We start from the raw sequence: 16,173 nt of genomic DNA, 5'->3' as shown, positions 1-16,173 counted from the left end.
CCCCAAAGGGGGGCGCCGAAGATCTTAGGGAGGGAGTGAAGCTTTCTCTGCTTTGAGGCTGCCGAAATTAGATTTGCAAATATTGACTAAACCAACCAACCAAACCAAACTAAAGCAGTTTTAAGGTAGTTTATACGAAGGTATTTTGATAAGAATAGCATGCATAGGCCTTTTTAGGGTTTTGTCAGGGAAACAGTTCAAATCTATGTTGATTTTTGGTAGCAGTGTGTCACTTTTTCTTCTCTCTTGGGTCCTGGGGGGGGGGGGGCTCCACTTTTGTTAGGTACATTTTTGGGGGGGGGGGCTCCAAAACATGGAAAGAAAAAAGAAAATATGGTTGGGAAACATTGACATAGACTAAAATAAAATGCTGGGGGGAGTTGAAACATGTCTGTTGTGCCTTGCCATAAGGCAAACTACATCAGTTTTGTGTTGCTTTTCCATGACGGTGGACTCCTTGCGAATGAATGAGCCTCCGGTTTATCAGCTGATGCACATGCAGACCAAGGTGATTTACTGGCACCATGTATACAGAGGAGGTAAGTGAAGTAACGAAATAAAACACTAAATGAGCAACGTGACGTTAGCGTTGTTTGGATAGCATCTTCGTAAGCAAGCTAACGTAATTTAGCATACGTTTTATAGAGCATAAAACCCTACATTGTATTGCATGGTCCGAAGTCATGCCCTACCTTTTCTACAGAATGATGACCATCTCTGGATCTCTGGAATAAAGAGCCTCGTCCTTCACGTAGATAAAGTGTGCACCAATATATACTCAAAAATGGGAATGTGAAAGCAGAAAAGTTACATATAGCCCATTTAAGTAAGTATTTTTTGTCGTGCACGTTAAGAAGTTTACTGTTTGGAGGATGCTCTTTGGTATGTTTTCCTTGTGAACATTGAGAGCTGGCCTGAATGAGGCTGCAACAGCTCAGTTCACACAGCTGCAACTGTCCCTGCAACGTGTTGAATCAGTGTGGATTTTGGGTCTGAACTGGACTTTAGAATCCGTTATGATTTAAAAAAAAGTGACAAGCTTTCTTGCTGTTGTGCCCCAACTCCCTGGACATCCATTTAAAAAATACATGAAAGCACAAATTTTTAAAAGTTGATTCTGATTGATTGATTCTGACAACCTTACATCACACCAAGCAGCAGACTGTACAACCATACTTCATCCAGCATCGATGGCAGTGTAACAACAGGAAATGAAACATCTCTATCAAATCCTGCTGGAAGTGTCAGAGACAGTGTGCCGACCATTTTCACCTCAGTCCTCAGTCTATTCCCATTTCCTCGACAGCAGCTGCCACAGCAGGCAGCAGTATATCACAGATGAAATTGATTTAGTTGAACTTGGTTGGAGCGAGATCTCTCCCTCGCTCGCCCCTCTCTCACTCACACAAACACACTGAAAACACACAAGCATGACACACACGAGGGGAATGTAAAGCCAATACCTGTTAAGTCATGTGTGACCAGTTACGGTTAAACCATCTGCTCTGACCTCATTAGACCTATTGTCTTTACTGTAACAACACACACACACACATGCACACACACATATTATTGTAACAAAGCACTGGTTAGCAAGCAGAGCATAACAATGACGTATTTTCCTTATTCAGCTGTGAAAAAGTAGATCAAAGGGATTTATTTACATCTTTACAGAGTGTGTCTCCACTGCATGAGGTTTATTTGATTTATTCCTGTTTTTATTTTTGTTATATAGCTTTTGTGGCTTGGACCATTTAGGATTTCATAATTGTTTTTTACATTCTTGGTTCTGGATATTTTTAACATCCATTGGAGCAACACCATATAGAGAGCATGGAGTAGTTGGTTTTCACTACTCCAGGGAGTGAACTACATAAGGCGAGCTCCACAGGCAGTCATTGTGGTTGTTCACTATCAGAGGAGCCGGTTGGTAAATCAAACTCCCCAAAAATGGTTGAGAGAAGAGCGGGAACATCTTACCCACCAAGAAAAGTTTTCAGTGCTGTTATCTGCTCTTCTTTTATAAAGAAGTGTGATCCAGTTCTGATGAGATTACTGCTGTAGCTGCAGCTACACTAATCTCTTTAGAATCAGTTTTATTGTCCAAGTATGCCAACGCAACACAGAATGGGTGGGCTTTGCTCTCAGCATACAGAAATTCAACATGAAGTATCAAATTTGATAAACTAAAAAAGTAATAAAAAATCAGATTTAGGTATGTACAAGTTTCATAGGTATTATTTCTAGTATTTACAAGTCTGTGTGTTTATTTGGGTTGCAAGATGTGCAACGGCTGCAAGGATGCTGATTAGACAGGATCGATGAAAGGATGTGGGCAGATTTACCTGAGTTAGATAAGATCATTAGAGTTGGTTGATTACTGCAGATGTGCATATAGGGTTGAGGCATGTTTACCATGGAGAGCCTTTTAACACCATTTGAGTTACAGATTAATTACTTGTGGCATATTAGTAATGAATTGAGTATTGAATAAGTGATTAGTATTGTACGTAGATTAATAAGTGCACATATCAGGTGAGGCTTTTACCACAGTGAGTTCCTACAGTATTTAATTACAGTAGGAGTATTTACAGTAACATTACAGTGTAACGTTTTACATTAAGCAGGGCTAAGGTGCTTGTTAAATAAAATTTCTATTGTCTGACACTTGGTGACTAAGTGGTCATCAGAGTGACTCTGTGACTGTTGATTGGTCATCAGAGTGACTCTGTGACTGTTGATTGGTCATCAGAGTGACTCTTACTGTTGATTGGTTGTCAGAATAACTTTGTGGCTTTGCAAGGTAAAAAAAGATAGGGTCATGTGATAAACTTATAAATATTCAGTTATGTTTTCATAGAAATTTAAAGTAGCTGCATCAGTTGTATAAAGCAACTGAGCTAATATTCTGGGTTTTATTGCTTTTAGTTATTGGACTATTAGCTCTGCTGAATGGGTTGAATTGTTTTGACTGCCACTTAATTCTCATTAATTATTTATTTAAGTAATCATAAAGTAATTTTGGTTTTCCTAATGTAGGATGCTCGTTGCAATGCTTTGTGGGAACTTTTTATGCGGCTCTAAAGTAAGTAAAAGCTAAATAAGGATGAATATTGTGCTCCTTTTATCAGGTTACACTGCCACCTGTTGGAAGTCTGAGTACACTACAAAGCTAAGTCGTCTGACCAAACAATAAACCAGCTGCTTTATCAAAATACAGTTTATGATTAATGTCAGCTCAAAGATGGTTAAAGAAATACTCTGATTAGAGCATCACTGGTTATTTTTGTCCTTTGTTTTTCTTCTCTGTTATAATATAAAGTAAAAATGTACTTTTTACTTTTTAATCGTATAACTCTATGACTAACTTCATCAGAAATGTTTGCATTAGTTGGATGTTATGTAACGTTCTTGTAAAGCTCTTCTCTGGCTGACTTTGACCATGAAAAGTGCTGTTTCAATGAATATTTCTTATTTACTCACTATATTCTATTATACATGACACTGTGGTTTTAGCTCATAAATATTACTCAGCATAATAAATGCAGTGAAGACATGCTTCGTCTTCAGTATTCCTTAAATATGCCTGCAGGAAAAGACTGAATGTTAATAGTAAATGAATGGATGTTCAGTAAATTAACACGTTCACTCATGCAGAGACTTTTAAAGCTTGCACGCTAAAAACAGCAGGTCTCTGACTGTATACAGGTAACTCAGATATTCAAATGAATATTTTACTCTCATGCAACCCTTGCATGTTGACAGATTTAAAGTAAATATATAGTCAAAAAAGAAGGGAATGAATAAATAAAGAGCAGACACACATGTCAGGAGATGATAGTGTGATACGCAGTCATGAATATATTCAAGCACAGTCTCTGCATCTCCTTAAATTTAATTTGAAATCCAGGCATGTGCTAATAAATAATAAATCCACCGTAGTTTTGAGTTAGAACTAAGGATACTAACAGAATATTTGGACTAATTAAAAGTCTTATAAACACTCAAATACTTACAGGAATGTCACCTTCACTTGCTGCTATCTCTTTATTGTGTGTTGCATGTTTGACTGCAAATTTCCTTCGTCCTGATGCTCTTCATTTTCTCCTAAATTATTCATGTGTAGAGCACAGTCATCTTAAAACACTCAGATACACACCTCCACACACTCAAAGCACATCAGAAGTTCAAATACTATTAAAGCTGTGCACTCTCCCCTTAGAGACACAAAAATATATAGAAAAAACTATCACCACGTGAAAACATGCTTCCACACATTAACTATGCACACACACAAATGAAGAGCTTGGAGAAATCTGTGGCTGAACTTTTGTAAAATAAAACGTCTCATTATTTCATGAATCAAATAAATCTTTTACAAATTGTGAAACTTTTTATTTATTTTTCATGAAAATATGAGTTCAGCCAGCTGCCTGTGCTAAAATGGAGAACATTGAGCATCTCGTCAGGTTAAACTTTAATATCTGACAGTAAAAAGATAGTTCTAGGAACTGGGTTTGTTCTCAGAAGAGCAGCTGTAGACTTATACAACTTTATAATCCACAACTTACTTCTTCAAATACTTTATTCTCTATTTTACTGTTCTTTTAGTCTTTTATGTGGCCTGAATACTTCAGTGTAATTAAAAAGACAATAGATTTTTTATTCAGTTGGGTAGAGATGGGCCAAATCCAATCCAGTATCAGTGCTGGGTCGGATATTTATGTCATAAATATATATGTTGAACATCAGACTGATGGCGCCAATCCAAAAGCACTGTGTACTAGCATGCATGTGTTGTAAACAATGCTGAATTGCTCATCATCAGAGTAGTAAGTTGACCCAAATGTCAACCTTTGTATCTGTGTGGTTAATGTCTATCACAGTTACGAGGTAAAAGGTGTGTTCTCTCCTCTCTAAGTTTAATGTCTGTATTAACATCAGTATAAGGCGAGCATACTCTGTCAGACTGTATAGTTTTCATACGAGCTGCAGCGACTTGTATTACAACGGCTTAAACACCCATTTTAAATCCACGATTCAAAGAAGCAGCTGGCTGGACAAGTCCTTCACAATAAAAGCCCGCAGTTGTTCTTCTTTGTTTGAGGAAAATGATTGTTGAATCTACTAAGAAAAATTGTGCCAGCAAGGCTGACCGTATACAAAGTGGTTGCTGCTAAGGCAAAGTTAAATCAAATCAAGTACATGGTACTTCAGACAAATCCTTCACAATAAAAGCCTGTAGTTCTTTTCTTGAGTGCTTTTATTGTGAATGCCCACATCAGGAAATGAAGTGTTTTCAGTAGCAGCTTTCACTTTTGTCAATTCTAAGTTTGAAATCTTCACATTTGTTGCTTCCTGTTGCAGTCGTCCCTAGACATAGCTTTCTTTTCAAACTTATTTGAAAAGTTTTTTGTTTTTCTTTTTAATAGATATTTATTTCTACATATCGCTGGCATCAGGACCTAAACCTTGTATCTCCAAAATCCCTACTTGTCAGAGAATTTAAAAAATGCTGTGTTTTCCAACTAATTTAACACTGAATGGTCATAATCAGCATCCTTTTGACATTTTTTTTGCTTTAAAATTGGTTGAAGTCCACTGACAGATGAAAAAAATAATAAAAATCAAAGAGCTACAAGGTTCTGGCCTGACTTCAGTGATATTTACATTTAACATATAGTAATACACTTTTATTTTAAATATTCAGTTTGCTGCAGTAGCCTTGTGGTGCTTTTGCGGTTTTTATATTTCACCTTAGTTTTAATTATTGGATGAAAAAATGACATTTATATGTTTCCACCTGTTTCTATTTGAAGCCAGCACAAAATTAAAATAATTTTACTGGGAATTATATTCAATTTTATGCATTTTAAAACACTTTTTGGTCTTTGAATAAGAAATTCTGTTTCAGGTTTACTGAAGCTTTGTTAACCTTAAACATAGTACCACCAAAAACAATAAATATATTTATTGTAATTTTAAAACAATATTAAAATTCACATCTGGCATCGGTAGATTGATCAAGGTTCATGTCACCCCAAAGTCTGGTTCCATTTGGTCCATGTGAACACAAGTGTATTGTCTGCTTGAGTAGGTGGTCCTGGGTGTGATTTGTGTGCTTGGGCAGGGTACATGGGAGGTATGAATGCAACCATGCTTGAGCACTGGTAACTCACCAGAAACAGGAGCAGTAAAGGCCTTTCTATGACTCCTGTAGCTTCTTAAAACACGGCAGCATGGACCAATTTCAGCTCAAGCAGCACAGTTGATGTGGAGGTAGGAGGGGGATTAGTATTACCTGTGGACCTCTGGTAATTTATGAATGTCCTGATATTTACAATCACAGCATGAAAATGCTACATCGTGCATATCCCATTCTGCAATGTTTTCGTCTGTAGACAATGCTTTGAGGGGCTCTGCTAACTCAGTTAGCTCCCTCTATTGATCTTCTAATAAAAGCATATGAAGGTTTTCTTGTTTATCAAAAGCTTTCTAGGAAATAGTAGTGCTTGAACTGCTTCAATTATACATCTCCCCCTCTGATTGCAGGTGCACTGAGCCAGCGCAACTGGGGGAAGAAGTATCCGTCCTGTAACAGCGCCAGACAGTCTCCTGTGGACATCGACGAGACATTCACCCAAGTCAGACTGCAGTACCAGAATCTACAGCTAGAAGGCTGGGACAGACTGACGGCAGAGTCCAGCACCATTCACAACAACGGGAAGACTGGTATGCTGATGATTTCACCACCTTGTACATAAATATGTATGTAGACCAAGAAGACATAATTTGACCATGACTGTTACATCTGCCAATCAGATTTTTTTCCTCGTTCGCAGCAGCCCTGGGAAGTCTTTTCACAGGAGTGAGAAAAATCCAATCAGTTGTGTTTCACTTGTATGCAAAGAAAAGTGACATGCGGCTTTTTTCTTTGTTTTTCTGCCTGTCAATCCCAGATAGGCGAATAATAAATCCGCAACCAGAGGAAGGAGATAAAAGATATATACTGCAGTGTTCAATCTGTGGAAGTGATTTTGATGTTGTTCTGCCGCTATGGCACATGCCATTCTAATCCATAGACGTGCAAAGAAGCTTAAATTTACAGAAGCAATAAAAAGATTCAGAACTATGAGTTTAATGAGAGAGAAAAAGCAGCAAGGACTTAAGGGAAAAAAGAGTCAGGAAATGAAACCGAAGGACGAAGAGACCGAGTAATTGAGAGAGAGAGGCAGGCAGGCAGAGACTTCAGTACTGAGATGACATGTGGAGGGAGAGAAGATCGATGTGAAGAGCCTGAGATGACACAGAGCGACGGAAAAAAGGCAGAAAAAAGAGCAAAGGAGAGACAGTGTATGTATAGAGAGAGGAAAGAAGGGAGGGGGATGTGAGAAGGGGAGCAGCGAGCTGAGCGATGTCTGGACTGATAAACAAATGAAAGCTGTCTGAGCTATCAGCACCATCGCTCCAATATAGCCAGAGCTCTGTGTGTATCTGTGTGTGTTTCTCTCTCTCTGTCTGTTCCCTCTATATGTTAACGGTCCACAGTTTAATCCTCTTTTTCCCCTCTGTGAAGTCAGAGAGGAAATTGCATCTTAAACACATAACGGCATTGCTGTTATGACATGAAAGAGATGTATTGTTAGCACAGTTTCACTACAATGGACATAATATGCTATTGTGAGGTATCATTTCACATTTGAAAATGAAGTAACACAAGAAATTTAATATTCTAAATGGGAAATAAGAGGAGAGACGATTCACATAGACACCGTCTGTATGTTTACATGCAGTAGGAAAAGTCAAAAAGTGTTCGTCTAACTAAAACTGCATTTTAAAAACACATTTAATCATGCAAGTCTGACTGAAATGAGCCCATTGTTAAAGGAGGGAGAGGCAGATATGCTCCCATCATTAAATCAAGTCTCTTGCTGTGTATGAATACTGGAAGAAGGAAAGTAATCCAGTTCAGCTGCCTTATCTAGGCCTAATGTAGAGGTGCCAAACGATGGGGTCAACATGCCAGTGAGTGTCTCTGTCAGGGTACTGACTGTTTACTGTCGTCTCTGACATCTCCTGCGTGCTGTTGTATGTACGTTTGGGGTAGACTGCAAAAACCAAACTGGCCTTTTGATTTATAAAGTTGTCTGAAACTGAATTTAATCATGAAGCTTGACTTAACTATCCATGTTATCTTACTACCTGTTATTAGTGCCACTCTATAACTTAAGGTCAATTTTAGGGATGTACGATAGCGGATTTTTGCTGATATCCATGTTGCTAATTTCCCAAATTTGATTTGGCCGATGCCCAAAAATGGGTAAATCTCAAAAACTTAGCATATCATGCAAAGCTCAGTGTTATATGTTGTATACTGTTTACTTCAGATACAACACGATACGATATGATACCATATGATACGATACAATTTATAGTCCTCTTAGGGCATTTTGTCTTGGACTCCAAGAGCTGCACTGATGAAGCTGCCAATTAAGAACAAAACAATGCAACCACATAACACACACAAATATTACACAAGACTCATAGAAATAGTTAAAAGAAAAATGTTGGCAATAGATAACAACGACAAAGAAAAAAATACAGCAAGATAAGATATGGTAATAAAGATAACACCATGACATTATTGCACAATCCGGAAAGTTCAACTTCCATAGATTGTAGATTCTTCTTATACAAAGTAAAATATTTCAAGACTGTTTTTGTTTTTATCTTGATGATTATGACACAAAACAAAAATCCAGAGAGGACTGCTGACCTGACAGTTGTCCAGAGGACAATCACTGACACCCTTCACAAGGAGGGTAAGCCACAGAGGGTCTCTGCTGAAAGGGCAGGCTGTTCTCAGGGGTTGTATTAACGCTTATTCATGGAAAATTGACAGGAAGGGAAAAGTGTGGTCAGAAAAATAACACAAGCAACAGGGATGAGCTCGGCCTTCAGAGGGTTGTCAAACAAAGCAGATTCAAACATTTAGGGGAGCTTCACAAGGAGTGGACTGAGGCTGGAGTCAGTGGATCAAGATGGGTCTAGAGGATGGACTAAAAGTGTTGTGTTCTCAATGCCGGACCAATCCTCAACCACAGACGTCATTAGCATCTCACCTGGGCTAAGGAGAAAAGAACTGGACTGTTGTTCAGTTTCCAAAGTCCTGTTTAAAGATGAAAACATGAATTTCATCTGGAAATCAAGGTGCCGGAGTCTGACGGAAGAACAGAGAGGCACAAAATCCAGGGTGCTTGGAGGCTAGTATTTTCAGATTCCACAGTCAGTGATGGTTGGTCATGTGCTGTTGTTGGTCCACTGTGTTTTATCAAGTCCAGAGTCAACGCTGTCAGCCATCTACCAGGAGATTTTAGAGCTCTTCATGCTTCCATCTGTTGAGAATCTTTATGAGATGCTGATTTTCTTGTGCAACCTGGGCTTCATGACAACCCAGCAGTGCCACAGACTGATCGGCTTCATGCCACGATGCGTAGATGCAGTAATTTGTGTAAAAGGAGCTCCAACCAATTACTGAGTACGTAAATGAGCATCATTTTCCAGAAGTTCAACATTTCTGTATTATTAATCCTTTTTTAGACAGATGTTTTTTGATATTCTAATATTTTGAGACAGTTGATTTTGAGCTAAAATGTCATCACTGTAATTACACTGTCAAGTCTGCAGGACTCTACAACAAAATCAGCTTGATTACATTGATTCCTACTCAGGATGGAAGCAAACAAACATAAAATACACATAAACATGGAGAATAAAGCTGCCAAACAGAAGACAAGAGTCCTCGTCTGTTCTTCAGTACAACACACTTTCAAAAACAAAATCCTGTCTGCTGTTGTGGTGGTTGAACTTTTTTTACCTGCTACAATCAACATTTACCCCGTCATTTTCATTCACTGGTGCTAATGTAGTTACCTGATTGTTTATGCCAATTGTCACAGAAAAACCAACAGACCAGAATATCCCAATTTAATGCACGAAAACATTGACATATCCTTTCAGCTGCTGCTGCCGGTAGCTGCTGTCTGCTCGTCTCTGTTTGAAAATTTGGATTTTTTCATCCATGACATTGCTGAACTGATGCTTTTAGGCTGAAAGTAACAGATTAGGGCTTGAAGAACCAGACAGACAAATGTGTTGGACCGCCAGAGAGAATGGAAGACTGAAAGGTGTCAAAAGAGCCCGAAGCTTATTATGACTCAGCCTGCTGTTGGAAAAACGAGGACTCAGACTGTTAGAATTTGTCTTGAACATCCTGAATGCATCTTGTTCTTTGTGCCGGCTATTTGTAAGGTCTCTAACAAAGCTGTGCATTTGTATTTCGTGTTTGTTTAAACTCTTAAGGGCTAAACTTGAGTATATGTTTGTGTTTCAGTGGCCATCAATGTGGAGGGAGACTTCTTTGTAAGCGGAGGAGGACTGAGCTCCAGGTTTCGTGCCAGTAAAATCACCTTTCACTGGGGGCGCTGCAATGCGACGTCAGAGGGGTCTGAACACAGCCTGAATGGGATGAAATATCCTCTAGAGGTGCTGAAACACACAGAAAAGGTTTGTCTATCCATTAACATTATTATCTAAGCTAACCAACTTGTTTCTTTGAATCAATCAGATGCAGATCTTCTCTTATGATCCAGATGATTTCCGAAGTCTGGATGATGCCATCAGAGAAGGAGGGAGGATCTCTGCCATGGCTGTTCTCTTTGAGGTCTGTCAGCTTGGTGATGTGTGCCCTAGGGTTCAAGATCAGCCTGGTTTTAATAGCATTTCATTGATAAAATAAAAGACTTAAGGTTTTCTGTTTCCACAGATCAGCCTGGAAGACAACCAGAACTTCACTCCTGTTATAGAGTCCCTCAGCACTGTCAGCAGGTTTGGTAGGTCAATTCTGACTTTTGCCTGTATGATATCAACACAAGGTAGAAATAATGCTTCCTCTATTTAGAGAAAAGGAGATACAGATCTTATTGGAAGGAAGCAGCAAGCAAGGAGATGACATTTTTATCATGAGGCTATTGGGAGTGACACACAAGTAGTGAAGTCTTTACTATTTGTATCACGATATGGACAAAAGTATTTGGCCACACATGTTAACTGTTGAATCCAGGTGTTTCAATCAGACACGTTGCAAACATTTGTGACACATAAAGAGTCGTTCTAAAGAGCTCAGTGGCCTCACTTCAAAAAGTGCTGTGGACACTTCACTGAATGAGTTTACATGGCCAAGCAGAAGCATTAAGTCTAATGCCAAGTGTTGGATGGAGTGGTGTTAAACATATCGACACTGGACTGTGGAGCGGTGTAAGCGTGTTCTGTGGAGTGACGAATCACACTTCTCTGTTTGGCGAGCCAGGGTTTGGCATTTGCAGGTAGAACATTACCTGCCTTACTGCATTGTGCTAACTGTAAAGTTTGGTGGAGGAGGGATAATGGCACAGGACTGGTTTTCAGGGTTTGGCTTAGGCCTCTTATCTGCACTGAAGGCCAATCTTTATGCTCCAGCATATCAAGACACTCTGGACAATGCTATGCTTCCAACTTTGTGGCAACAGTTTGGGGAAGGCCCTTTTCTATTCTAACATGACTGTGCCCCAGTGCCCAAAGCAAGGACTATGAAGACATGGTTTGATGAGTTTTGTGATGAAGATCTTGACTGGCCTGCAAAGAGCCCTGACTTCAACATTGAGCACCTTTGGGATGAAGTGGAACAGAGATTGTGAGCCAGGCCTTCTTGTTCAACTTCACGCTTGACCTCATAAATGCTCTACAGCAGTGGTTCTCAACTGGTGGGTCAGGACCCAAAAGTAGGTCATGAAGACCTTTTCAGTGGGTCGCGGATGTGTGCATGGGAAAAAAAATGTCTATGAGACTCTGTGAAACATGAATGTTTTGCCCCATTTCATTGCTTTGTTACACCTTCTGTACTGTCTTAGGCCCAAGTCCTACTAGTTTTTATTAAACACATCGGACTGACAAAAAAGAGCTCCAAAATTTGGGTTGCTATTCTCTTTGAGGAGTTGATGGTGGGTCCTGTAGCTCAACCAGTCTAGAACCACTGCTCTACAAAATGAATGGGCACAAGGAGAGCAGAAGTTGTTATAGCTCCATATTAAAGTTCATGTATTTGATTACAATGTAATTGCAGTTCCTTTTAGTTTAATGAGGTGCCCAAATACTTTTGTCCATGTTTGGAGGTAGGGTGTATCTGTTCAGGTCTAAACTGTCGTTACTGTGTTGGTCTCCTTTGCTTATTCTTCCATTTCTGCATCATCCTTTCTTTGTTGTTCCCTGATTCCTTTTCCTCATGTCAGAAAGATTCCCACTGTGAGGAAACATTCAAAGCAGGAAGATTTCAGGGCAGCATATTTCACATGTGACGTAGGCTTTAGAGTACATGAGAAAAAAGGAAGGCTAAATGTATTTTTTGTTCTAATTGGGATAAAGTTTTGTCAATCCAATAGTAGCTTTAGAGTAAGTCATGGAATTGACGTGTGCATCACCACAACGCTAACTAAAATTCTCATGACCAAACTGAAATATTTTGACCTGAATTATTTGCAGTAGTTCTTCAGTCTTCAGGAAGGAAACAATAATTTTGTTGTTTTCTGTTACATTTTGTTCCTGATAAGATTTTTTTTCTTACAGGCAAGAGCGGGTCGATGGAAGGTTTCACCCTGAGGTCCTTGCTGCCGAATAACACGGATAAATATTACATCTACAACGGCTCACTGACTGAACCACCCTGCTCCGAAATAGTGGAATGGATCGTTTTTAAAAACACCGTCGCCATATCAGAAACACAGGTCAGTGGGTTAAATAGATCTCTCACACATTCTTCTAGCGCTGCTTACTGATGCTCATGTCTGTTTCAACATAAAGAGCAATATTAAACATTAAAGGCTCTTTTTTCTGTTGTATGAAAGGCTGCTTCATTGTGGCCGTTCAACATACAGGGGGAATGGCCAAAGAAGAAAGGTCACAGGACTTTTAATCACCTTTGACCCCTGTAGGGTCTCCTCAGGTCTCCTTCTATCAGTTACTGTTATATGGATTAGGTCTCCAGCTTGAGTCTTTTCCTTGAGTCTTAGTCAAGTCTGTATTTATTCTAATCAAATCTCCACGTTTACTGTACTGTTGATACTTAATTCAAACACGTTTTAAATCCCAGCCCTTCAGCTAGTGAGTCTTTTAAAACTGTTAATGTTTAGATTCTGTTTAGAGTCCATTACATCCGTTGATTGTCTGCTATAAACTCCTCTCTTATTTATCTCTGCTGGTGTTGTGAAGTTGCATTGACATCCACTGTGTAGCTGCGTCCAATCAGAGAGTGATATCCAAGAAGGGGGCGTGTCTTTCAGTAAAAAGACTTCTGGGAAGCCTGCTCTCATGTGTCTCTGCTCAGCAGTCTTCAAATCTCAGTCCTCGGTCTTCGGACCAGCTAAGGGTCTTTGGGACGGTCTTTAAGATAACAGATCTGAAACTACGTCCAGTGAAGGTACCAGATCTGCAGTTTTTGTTGAACAAAGTCTCCCATTCAAAACAAGAAGTGACTCACTGACGTAAACTGAGCTAAGTGATGCATTTCTACTTGTCATCTCTTGTCACTGTTTTGATTGAGCGCCCCCTGGTGGTTCAATTTACGTACAGAATCACAAGGCATTGATGTCTAGACGCCCTTATCCATCCCATAAACCCTTCCCACACATCATTCCCTGCTCTCTTCCCCCGCTGTCCTATCTGCATAAAGGCATAAAAGCCCCCAAAAAATGAATTTTCAAAAACACAGAACCAGAAATTTGCAATGTGGATGTCTAAATCTAAAACACCAGCTTTGTACTCTTGCACATCATTTTGTTGAGAAAGCCTCTTTTGAAATCAGTGACAGCAGCTCTAACTACTGAGCTGATGTAGCTCTGTGTCTCTTGAAGCTGGCTGATTTAATAATGCATGCTGTGCTTTAAAATCTTAGTCTAGAAGCTTGCAGAAAAAGTCCTTTTATGCTCTAAAATAATGAAAATAAGTACACCATGTTTTTTTGAAGAAAAAGTCATGAAATACATCAATCTGAGTTGACTTTCTCTTCCAAAAAATGACATTTTAGAAGCGACCAAATGTCTTCAGTAGATTTAACATCATTTTTGCGTGTTTTGTTGTAGTTTCTGCCTTGTTTTGAGGTCAGTTGTCATTGACATCTGAAAACCATAAAAACAAAATGTCACGGTGGAGTGATGCAATGTGACAGCTTCAGTCAAACTTCCTGGACAGGGGTTTTGAAGAGGGATGATCCGGTTAAAAAAAGGCCTGTCATGCAGCAACACCACAAGCGGACACTGTAGCGTTACTGCGGCGTGACTCCAGGCTGAGGACCTCTGAAGACGGCGCCTTCAAATGAAATCATCTGTGTGATAATCATCAATTATGTAGCCCAATAATGGAGAGAGAATGAGGTCATGAGAGGAGCTGTGTGTATCCTCCATGAGTGTATTTGTGTGTTTGGGTTTGTCCGTGTTGCATGATTGAAGCGGGGGTGGCAAGGCATGACACGGCCACATTGTAGCGGACCAAAAATAGAGCAGTGTCGTCTCCCTGCCCTCGCCTCGCACAAATACAAACAAGCCTCAGTATTAGGTTTTATTTTGGCTACTCTAGAGAAACAGAGAACTTCTGTCTTTAATTTTAGTTTCTCTCCACCTGCCCTGTCTCTTTTCTCTGTCTGTTTGTCTCTCTGCACAGCTGGAGGTGTTTTGTGATGTGATGACGATGGAGCAGGCAGGATATGTGATGCTGACAGATTACCTGCAGAACAACTTCAGGGAGCAGCAGCAGCAGTTCATGGGGCAGGTTTTCGCCTCATATACCGGCGTGGAAGACGTACAAACACCCAGTATGTCCTGAAATACTTAATATTCTCCCTTTTTTAAGTTTTCCTACTTTCTTTGCTTGCATTTTAACATTTTAAACCAAAAGATCTCCCACAAAACCTGTAAATAACAAAGATGTTATAGTCATCACACATGGATAAAAAAAGCGGGTATTTTCAGAAATGATCACGCATGTTAATGAATAATCAATCTAGTAACAACATTAGCATCATCAGTGATAAAATAGGCAAGCAGTTCTTAAATTCACATATCATTTTGGCCACAAATTAAAGAGACCAGACCTCATGCCTGGTCAGCTTTTACACAATATCTGTTAAAACTACAGTCAGTCCCTTTATTATGTTTATTCATATTTAATCAACTCCAGTATTACAATTTTAGCTCCTCATTTTCGCTGAATGTTGTAAAATATCTCTGTTTACTCGGTGTTCAGGTTTGTTTTTCTTTCCTCTGTGCTGAGCCTCTTGTTATGGAAGTGTGCTTAGGGACTCTAGGCTTTCACAGGCTTTATCTCTTCTTATCAGATAGCAGAGCTACATGGCCACAGCTTTGGTTACGTAAGTCTCTATCAATTACATTTTTTTTGCTCTTGCATTCAAAACTTCATATTTACACACATGCATCTGAATTATTTTGATGCTCTTAATAAGTCAAACTCCCCATCAGCAATAAGACTATATAATTCTACCATAAACAGATGAGACTCCAGACTAGTGAATTTCCCTTTGGAGATAAATAAAGTTATTGTATTGTATTGTATTTTATTGTATTTTTTGCTACTTTCTGCCCATTGTTACCTCCGCCAAGTAGGTTATGTGTAGAGGTTGTTTGTTAGTTTGTTAGCAACATAACTCAAAAAGTTGTGGACAGATTCTGATGACATTTTCAGGAAATGTCAGAAATGGCATAAGGAAGAACTGATTAGATTATGGGAGTGATCCGGATCACTCTCTGGATCCAGGAATTTTTTAAAGGATTCGTTACTATTGGGAGATAGGGCTAATGGCAGAGGTCTGCGCTCTCCAAGTGCTTTTCTAGTTGCCTCTGTTAAACCAGTGTCACCACTTTTACACCAATTCTTGTCACCAGGATTTGTCTCAGAGACCATCCAGCATCATGAAGTGCTTTAATGCGGACTCTTTCATTTTCAGTGAGCTCTCCACGTTTTACCATTTTGAACAGGAATGAGGGATTTCAAACTGAATTCACCCAAATTTGAGCCGGCTCACTGGGCTTCTCTGAGAAGTCAGAAATTAATCAAGCATAACATTCATTC

General features: G+C 39.4%; 1 protein-coding gene across 2 annotated transcripts in view; it reads left to right on the top strand.

Moving 5' to 3' along the window:
* ptprz1b (protein tyrosine phosphatase receptor type Z1b) overlaps positions 1 to 16,173 on the top strand; it is a 118,102-nt gene that overhangs the window by 70,819 nt on the left and 31,110 nt on the right. For both annotated transcript variants that reach the window (XM_041780677.1, XM_041780676.1), the window contains exons 3-8: positions 6,553 to 6,732; positions 10,394 to 10,545; positions 10,628 to 10,723; positions 10,826 to 10,892; positions 12,661 to 12,818; positions 14,749 to 14,899. In XM_041780677.1, coding sequence (XP_041636611.1) covers positions 6,553 to 6,732; positions 10,394 to 10,545; positions 10,628 to 10,723; positions 10,826 to 10,892; positions 12,661 to 12,818; positions 14,749 to 14,899 — 804 coding nt within the window. The remainder of the gene's footprint in view (positions 1 to 6,552; positions 6,733 to 10,393; positions 10,546 to 10,627; positions 10,724 to 10,825; positions 10,893 to 12,660; positions 12,819 to 14,748; positions 14,900 to 16,173) is intronic.

This window comes from Cheilinus undulatus, linkage group 23 (assembly GCF_018320785.1).
Source record: "Cheilinus undulatus linkage group 23, ASM1832078v1, whole genome shotgun sequence".
Classification (NCBI taxonomy): Eukaryota; Metazoa; Chordata; class Actinopteri; order Labriformes; family Labridae; genus Cheilinus; species Cheilinus undulatus.
Note: the sequence above shows the minus strand (reverse complement) of the source record. Positions and strands in the feature narration are given on the sequence as shown.